Below are 9,675 nucleotides of genomic sequence, written 5' to 3' on the forward strand. Positions count from 1 at the left end.
TTTTTTTAAATTTCTCAATTTTAGAAAGAGAGTTCAACGAAAAACAAACATCAAACGTAATTTTTTTTTACTTTTTCTTTTAAAATCTAAAATAAGAAATTGAATTACTAAATTCGACTCTCTCCTCCTCAAGTGCCCCTGGAGGCCTCTAGGGGCGTAGCCGCTAGTTTGTTTATAAGATACTGTAAGCCATTAGCTTCCTAGAGGAGAGAGCACCAAAGCAAAATTAAATAATTTTTACCCATCTAAGCATTAAATGGAGCCTGCAAATATCAAAAACGGAATTTTTTTCTCGGTTAATGATACTTTTATAGTGCTTATTGTTAGGTAACTTGTACAGTTTTGTTTCTGTTATCTAAAGTGGTCTGTAAATTAAACCAATATTCTTTAGCTGGATTCCTTCACTAATTTGTATATAAAAAAAAAAAAACATCTCTTAGAGCAACATTCTCTTACAGATAACGTAAATTACAGAGTAGTATAACTTCCAATCTCTACTTTGCATGTAAATATAAATCAAACTTTCCTCTGCAGTATAACATTTTGAAATTAACAAATTAATCATAACATCAATAAAAAGAAATATAATTTCAATCTTCACAAACTAAATCAGTGCTATTTGCTTAGACAATTCAATTCAGAATAAAAAGGCAAATTAATATTTTTTTGACAAATATGTAAATTTAGAGATTTTTGCTTTATTTTGTTGAGAGAAAAAATTACAAACCGGTATTTCAATACTATTATTATAAACTGGAACATTTTAAAATACTTCAATTAAAATAAAATATATATATATATATATACATACCTAGGCATCTTATTTTCTAAACATTACAGTATATTATTTAACCAACTTTTTAAAAGCATTTTATTTGGTAGTCCAATTATATACAGAAAATTTAAATTATTTTTTTTCAAATATTAAGAATAAGATAATCTTTAAGGCATTTTGTTTTGTCTTTGAATAGTTAGATGTTTTTACGTACAAGCATTAAATGCATATTTAGTGTTTTTCTGACAATATCAAAATAATTTCTTATGGCAATAAGTTCATGTTGTAAATTAGTTTCCAAAACAATGTATTCTATAAAAATAATATTTTAACTGTAATAAGCTAATGAGATATAAAAATATTACTTTCCTTCAATTTATTTCCCTAGGTACCTATAACAATAAATGGTTAATCTAAACTTTTCATTAGATACCTAAAAATCTACTACTAAATCAAATCAATATTCTAGCGGATTTTTGCTAAAGCTGTCATGACTAGATAAAGAATTGCGCCAAGAAATTTGCAGCGCCTATAGCTATAATGGAACCGTGCAGAACCATGGACAGGTAGGTCAGCTTGCCAGCCCTCTTTTCCTGTGGTGGATACTTATTATTATTTCATTCAAAACATTCATTAAATTCAACTACCTAAGAAATAAACCGGTTCTAATTGTGTGTGTCTAATAAGATTAAGCAAAACTAGGCTAGACTGTTTCGTTGATTGAATTTTAAAGAGGTTTTGCTTTTATCCTGATATTGTTTTGTGTAAAGATGACAAAGAAATCAATTTTAAACAAACAGACACATATAATAACCAAATCAATTTGTATAAGATAAGTTTTAAGTATCTATTCCTGGGCTAAATGTAATAGGACAGGCAAAGTAAATATCATGCTCATTCCACAAGCTGCTCCGCTATATCTAAACAGATTGAAAAAATTAAAAATTAAGTAGGTATCTAAATTTCTAATAAACAAAAGTTATATTTGTTTAAACTTTTATTATTCAACAATCTTTAATCTTACCATTAGACACTCAAAATCAGAACTCTTTACATCTTAATCATAATACTTGAGGTATTGCCATGGATCTTAAGGGATAAGACAATGGATAATAAATAAATTTAACCCTCCTGAAAGTTAAAATATTGGTTGAAAAGTTTGACACTGATAATTTGAACCAAATAATTGTACACAAAGTTTTAGCCAGCGAATGAAGGGTTGTGTTTATGAAACATTTGTCACCATAATTCAGTTTCTAAAGTCCCGTCCTTCCTTTGATATGCGGGTGTCGTATCCTACCCTTAAACCCCTCAAGTATCTTAGTACCTGATGATTGTTCCAATCTTTGGAAGGAAGATAGCGAACGACACACAAATGATAATGATGACCATGTTCAGCAGACAAACATATTTCAACCCAGGCCACAGTTGACGGAATATTGGGAACAAAACTGATATTCTAAACAAAACAAAATATATATCAATACTCAACTTTTCAGAATTTATGGTTGTTTAATATCAAGAAATAAGGATTCTTTGTCTATATGATCTTGATGGAATCAAATACCAAGGTATGTTCTTAATTTTAGGAAATCTTCATTAAAAGTCTAGATTTGTATTAGGTTTTTATCTTTAAATTTAGGGATCTTGGGTAGGTTTTAAGCTATATTTAACCTGCTATTAAAAAAGCATACCTCAAAATGTACATGATGAGGGGAAACACAGTAGTCATTTGCAGGAACAAAAACACCTTAGCAGCCACGTTCAAACCATCATGGTTCATAAAGTTGTTCAACAAGTTGTCTTCTATACAACCCTGAAAAATAACATAATGGTTTACAAAGCAGGGAATCCGCCATTTTTGACCAAAAATTTAATTCGCATTTCGGATTTCAAATTCAGGAAGGTTATAACCCTCCGACGCAATAGTTTAAAACCCTAACTTCAAATAAATAATATTGGTAATGGTACGTGTCCAAGACCACTAAAAAGCTAGACATGGGTTTCTAATTGAGGTTTAATAGCATGTGTAAAGCATATTGAAATCTCGGAGGAGTATGTAATCATTAGAAAAAGAAAAGGTCACCTTAGGTAGTGGGAAAGCCAGGTAAAATGCAGTACCAATCAACATATAGGTTCCGATGACCAACATATATCCTATTGACATATCCCTGCCATTATTCTCCGGCTTCTCATTGTTTGACATGATGGTGATGATTGCATTGTGGATAAACAGACCCAAGGCTAGGATTCCTAGGAAAATAAACACTTTTTGAAGCATTTTTTACAGGCTTTTATAAATGAATGTTTTTTATCTTTGATTACGAGAATGGTTATTTCTCGCATTGTTTTATAACCAGCTTTTACAATTATAAGAGTTTTTTAACTCCGAGATGACGAAGGCACAGGCTAAAAAAACTGATTTTAATCTTATGATTATACATTTTTATATTCGTAGAAAACAGGATATAATACGATGCTAAGACATAATTTTTTCGTTTGGCTGAAAACCGGTTCTAATCCACCGGATATAATTAATTGGTTTCGTATGAATACGAGCATAATATTTCTCTCTCCTAGTATAAAGTTTAGTTTACCTGTTAAACTCGGGAAGCTGTTGGCATACAATGGAACATATTCAGGTGAAGAGGTGTCTTTGAAATCAGCATGTAGACCCCACTCATAGCATCTATGATACAAGGAATAGGATGATTGACTGTGCAAAAAATTATTCAACAACTCCATAGGCGTGTTTTATTCCTTAGATAATTTAGGTTATTTTTCATTTTGAACAACTATTTGTTATAAAACAATGATGATAAACAAAATTACCCGTAGTTAGGTACGATTTAGAAAGCGTAGCAACTCTATAATCATTACAAGAATGTCCGTACGTCCATTTTAAACATGTCGATTTTTTTACTTTTTTAACAACAAATTTGCATAAGATCTAATCATCCGATTGATCTGATTTTTGGTATATTAATTCCTGGGACAACAAAGTATAATGTTATAAGCGAAGCAACTCTATAATCAAGTCCTAAAAATGTAAGTATGTCCATAAAAATTATCTTGTATCAAGCAGTTTTTCAACAAATATACTTACAATTTTGGTTCGACTTTTATACATTTATATTCTGATTATTCAGTTCTGACACTATACAAATGTTAATGTCCGTTTGTCCTACCGTTTCAGTGCTTCGCTTTTATGGATGTTGTCATCCTTGTTAATTTAAATACCAGGGTATTTGAATTGAATTTAATAGCTTACCTATATAAGACAGAAGTGGTGATAAAACAGATAGAAACAGTTCCCAAAGCATTGAATTTAGTGAAGAAAGTTGCTGACTTAAGGTTTACTATGTTAAAGTATTTCAATTTTAGTTATTTCCAATAATTTCTATATTTTTAGTGCTTAATGAAATGACTACTTTAATGTCATTGGGTGGCTTTAGGTTATTTTGTATACCTCCTTGCCTTCCCCTAGAGGCAAGGAGAAAGAAACTAATAAGACATTAACAACGCAGTAAAGAATCAACATAACAAATTTAAGTTTGATATAAAAAAAAGGTTTGTAATTGAAACATGCCTAAAGGAAAGAGAATGATGATGAGAAACAGAGGAACTGTGGTGAATTGTCCCCATATTTTGTCAAAACTCACACCCCACTCGTTTATATAATCCTTGGTTCATACAATAATAAAAAATAGAATTAACTTTATAATAGAAAGCTATAGATGAAAGATCTAGTGCCGTAAAAGTAGGTACATTATATTTATAAAGAATACGATAAAAAAAAACAATATGTACACATAAGCTAAAGTAAATACATTGCTCTTTGTTCATTTTTGCCACCATGAACTTCTTACAATTTCTTATTATTTTATGCCTTAGAGACAGCTTCATTCGCTAAGTTACCCTCACTTGAAAAGCTAACTTCATAGCCATATCCACCAGGCTGACTAAAGTTGTTTGGACAGTAAACTCCTGAATATGAAAAGTAGGAAGTATGTGAAGGATAAAAAAAACATTTAAAATTCGCAACTAAAATCTCAATACTTTAAGTATGGAATAGTTAGGTTCTATTTAGTTCATTTATTGAAATAGAACTTAGTATTCATCCTGTAAATGTTCATGTTAAAAAGCAGTATAGGTTAGGTAGTTATGACGATTAAAATACATAGCAGGAAAGTAGAAAGTAATAAAAGAAAAAGTTGTTTTATAGATATACAGAAAAAAAATATTCATGACATTACAGGTTAAGTATTTTCATTTCAGGAACCTGTTTTTCTTTGTTACCTGTATCGTTCATATCAACCCCAGCATACAGATCCACTGCATATTGTACAGTGTTGTACAGAAAGTTGGACATCAACACCCAGTAGACAATAGCGGCACCCAGGATAGCAAGGACAGAAAATATTGTACATATAAACTCCGCCCATCTACCTGAAAATAAAAAGATAGCTAAAATTTTCGACAAAGTGACAATAAATGCGAATATAAAAACACAATAAATAAAAATAAAGACAGAGGTTGAACTAAATGTTGAACATGAAATAAAATTTGTGAAAATATAAAGAAATAAAAAAATTTCTACCTAGTACTAAGCCACAGAGATCACTAAACTCGGAGATTTTATTATTTCTGCTATGAATTGTATACACCTAAAACAAACAATGTAAAAATAAAATTATAAAAGAAGTAGAAAATTGTAGTTTTTTGATTTTGTCGAGTGTCTATTCATAATGATCCCAAGAATGGATAAACCTTTAATATTTTAGGCAAGTCATTTCTTATCATATGTGCCGAATTACTTTTTTGGTAAAATATTTGTACCGTCCGATATGGACATTTTGACTAATGTAAATATGCTTTCTAAAATAAAATTACATAGGTATTTTAATTAATATCTCCCTTTCTGTCCGTATGTCTGTCGGTCTCACACTAAAAAATGTACCTGAAGTATTCTATAAGCAGTGTATAAGCTGATTCCAGTAAGCAGTATCATCATAGCTATCCCCATTAGTATGCCAGCCTTCATAATTCACAGAGTTTAATATGTATTAAAGCTTACTATACAAAAGCATTTGAAAATATAATAAAATAGAGTTAGTTACCTATCTACTATTCATTCTAACGTTGTGAGTTTGTGACAGGGGCTACAGATATTTTTGTGTAACCGTCCCCAAGGGGTTAAGATACCACTATTTTCTTTGCGTCAACATATAATTTACTCTATCTATACGATGAATGAATAAGAACTGAATGTTTTTTATTTAACGACAAATAAAAGACCAGAATGGGATTTTTTTCCAATTTATCTTTTAACTCGAATCTTATGCCTGTTGCAGTGCCCAAGGCATGCTGAGTAACGATGTACCCAACATCGTATTCCATAGAGAGAAGATTGTTATGATGCTAGATTGTTTACCTTCCGCCTTTGTCAAACCTGAAACAATAAGTAGATAAAAAACAGTATTTTGCATTAGTAAGATATTTGATCAGGAAAAAAATAACGTTACTACAAACTCCCTTTTTCTTTGTGAATTACAAAAGCAATAATATTTCACTAATAACAATAACCTACAAACAATATTTTTGTCCCTTAATTATTGTTTTAATATAAACAAAATACTAGGTAGTTTGTTAGGTCCTAGTCGTTTTCTAAAGTAGACATATAGTTAAATTACGTCTAGAGTGTCTCAAGAGAAACAATATGATTGTAAATAAAGAAAATAACTAACTATATGTGAATAGTCGGATGGCAACAATATACCTGGCAGAAGAATTGTGTAAAAATTGGTCGGCACCACATGGTCTGGTATGTTGAGCAGGTCAAGGTCCATGCCTGCTTGATTTTGTAACCTGGAATACAAAACAATCTGTAAGGAAAATCAACCAGGGGGTTTAGTTCCATTTTGACGTTGTGATCATTTCAATGAAGTTTTAATTAAGACACTCAGGAACAATTTCTTTTCAATGGTAATATCTACCTTGTATAGTATTGATATCTTCTATAGTGTACTTCCTCTACGGGATCAGCATCGACCCTGCCGACCAACGGAGTGCCCTCCGACATGTTTGTCTGGCTTCTGTAGTGGTAGGGGCGCCTAAAAATGTTTGAGTTATGTATTTCATCCCACTGTAGTGTGCATGAGGAGCAACCATATTAACTTACCCAATAAATGAGAGACTTAAAATTTTTTTTCCTCTTTACTTGGAATCAGGGACTGTGATTACCTAAGTAATTTAATTCAACTTATAAATTGAATATTATGTCGGAGTAAACTAGGTATTTGGTTAAAACTACGAGGGGAATATATAAACAAATCCTTAAACTCCTTTAATTAGTTTAAACTTGTTCTCTTATATGGAATAGCATAACTGCCTATTAGGTATATTAAACATATATCCTGAATTATGAATCATATTGTCCCCCTACTATACACTAGAGATAAAACATTGTTTATTCAAGTTGAAGATTAAGATGTTACTTTCTTATCTCGCTATCATCAATGGAAATTTTTTGTACAATATCTAACATGCAGAATCAGTTATGTAATATTGATTCGGGGACATTTGACTGCAAAATAAATATGTAATATAAAAAAATGTTGAACTAACCTTCCCGATCCTTCATTTATGGTTGGCTCCTCTGGAATATTTATTGAGTGTCTGCCGCGTTGCCTAATAAATAAAGTAGTTGGATGTATGTATGATGTGTGAATCTTTTTATTAATAAATAATAAAAATTTATGTGTGTATGGTAAGATCTTTTAAACCAAATGGCCCCTAAGTTTAGAATATGGTCCAGGGCAGGTTTTTAATGATAATCTTGGGGAGGTTATCCCCACCCCTCTGAAAAAATAATCGACAATGAAAAATAATTAGAATAGACAGTCACTCGATTTGATGAGTTTTGTAATACGATTTTTAATTTGATTTCTGGTATTTAAATACAATAACATAATCCATGTTTTCTAACCTTCTGGGCCTACTATCTAAGCTAGAGCTGATAATATCTCTGCCTGAGGGAGGACTAAACTCCGCAATTCTCCTGTTCCAACTCCCCCCTCCAACAGATAGACCAACATCACCCAACTGTCCACCTCTACCTCTTGTCCTATTAATAAACAAAAATCTGGATGATAATCATTTACCTAAGTAAAGTATAGGTAACTATATATAACTTTTAAAGAGAAATTTTAAATCAATGACATAAATATAGGACATTCCAGAATTTTAAGATTACTGAATCATGCATCAAATAAATTTTAAGGATCGGTGATTTAGGAAAATAGCCTTAAACAAAGTTTTAACTTTTAGTATGTATGAACTTCCCTGAAGAGAAAAACCTTAAAAGTCAACCAGTTTTGAAGGTATTTTGCTTCAGACAAAAAAATTACTACCATAGTTTTATTTTAACAGTCTCTTTAAATAACTGACTTGGAATAAATTTTCTTATTTTATATCAAGTAAAAAGATTTGTTGTCATCTGTTAGGATATCTCACCAACCGCGCGCTGAGCTTTGAGAATTTTATTTAAGGGCAGCTTTACTTAGGTTCTCTGATGACGTATAAGACTATAAAATTTTAGAATAAATGTTTGGAAGGATTTAGGCTAGCTACATTCCGCCCCTCTTTCCCCCAAAACGAATACATAGCCTATAGGGGGCGTGCCATCGCCTGTATAAAAATTATACAAAATTGACGTACCTGGAAGTGGGTAGACCAGCGAAAGAATTTCTATCTGGTCGTAGCAATGATTGACGCTCAGAATCCCCCATTTTATTTTATATTCCTCATTTGATACAAACTTTCTGAAAATTTAAGCTATTCGTTATGTTCTTTTATTATATTTAATATTAAATGTATTATTCTTATTATTTCATTCATTTTAATTTACTTCTTTAAAATAATTGAATAAGCATTTGATAATTAATACGTAATCATTTTTCGTACGTACTTTCAATAATTTTTAATCGACTTTAAAAGGACTCTCTACAGAAAAATCAACTTTGGATTTTTGAAAATCTAACCTGAAACTATTATTCTCTGTTCAATTTTAGGCATTTTTTGTTTTTGTGGCATCGCGATCGAAGCCCTTTGAAAATTTTGTCCGCCGCCTATTTGTACTGCCGCTATAACAATATATACTACACTTTCCTCCACTCAATATATGTTTGCCGCTAAAGAACATTTGCTCCATTGCAACCGGCCGCTCTACGATTTATCCTCTTCCTTGGCTGGACAATCCTGCCGCCTCCATTTTGTGTTCGCCTCCGCCAAATATAACCATCTTTTGCCGCAGTTGTCGCTTTCATCGCCCTTCTCCGCCGCTACTCCGCTATACATTGCGTACGTGGCTATACACAACACCCCCAGCCTCCATTTAATTTCTGAACAAGGGAGAGGGGAGTATGTATTAAAAAGCGATGAATAGCGGAGTAGCGGCGGAGAAGGGCGATGAATGCGGCAACGGCGGCAAAAATAGAAGCTAAAAATCACTAAAGCAGCACAAATTAAATGGCGGGAGGATTCACTTAAAGGAGGTAAAAAATTTCAAAGGGCTTCGATCGCGATGCCACAAAAACAAAAAATGCCTAAAATTGAACAGAGAATAATAATTTCAGGTTAGATTTTCAAAAATCCAAAGTTGATTTTTCTGTGGAGAGTCCTTTTAAACCATAGGTATTTTTATAATTTTTTTAGTCATATGTAATAAAGAATTTTATGAAAATAAATAACCTCTTCTTTCTTCAACTCAATAGTATTGATAATAAAATAAAATAAATGTGACTTTACTCTATATATTTTTCATATAAGTTTACGTAAATAAAATAATGAAAATATTAGCAAAAAGTTTGACAGGAGCGCGAATGCCCCGTAACATTATG

General features: G+C 31.5%; 1 protein-coding gene across 1 annotated transcript; it reads right to left on the reverse strand.

Moving 5' to 3' along the window:
* Window positions 1-167: 167 nt before the first annotated feature.
* LOC145314326 (neutral amino acid transporter 9-like) lies at window positions 168-8,624 on the reverse strand. Its single transcript, XM_080154199.1, has 18 exons — window positions 8,495-8,624; window positions 7,764-7,901; window positions 7,403-7,465; window positions 6,772-6,888; window positions 6,555-6,643; window positions 6,121-6,227; window positions 5,736-5,813; window positions 5,376-5,442; window positions 5,075-5,224; window positions 4,665-4,762; window positions 4,365-4,458; window positions 4,047-4,134; window positions 3,373-3,464; window positions 2,862-3,028; window positions 2,470-2,591; window positions 2,103-2,234; window positions 1,626-1,695; window positions 168-1,365 (listed from the first exon to the last, which is right to left on the reverse strand). Exons 1-18 carry the CDS (start codon window positions 8,563-8,565, stop codon window positions 1,270-1,272), a joined length of 1,839 nt encoding a protein of 612 aa, XP_080010325.1. The 5' UTR covers window positions 8,566-8,624; the 3' UTR covers window positions 168-1,269.
* Between the last annotated feature and the right edge of the window lie 1,051 nt (window positions 8,625-9,675).

The sequence above is a fragment of the Acartia tonsa genome, chromosome 3 (assembly GCF_053477335.1).
Source record: "Acartia tonsa isolate MP-2025a chromosome 3, ASM5347733v1, whole genome shotgun sequence".
Taxonomy (NCBI): Eukaryota; Metazoa; Arthropoda; class Copepoda; order Calanoida; family Acartiidae; genus Acartia; species Acartia tonsa.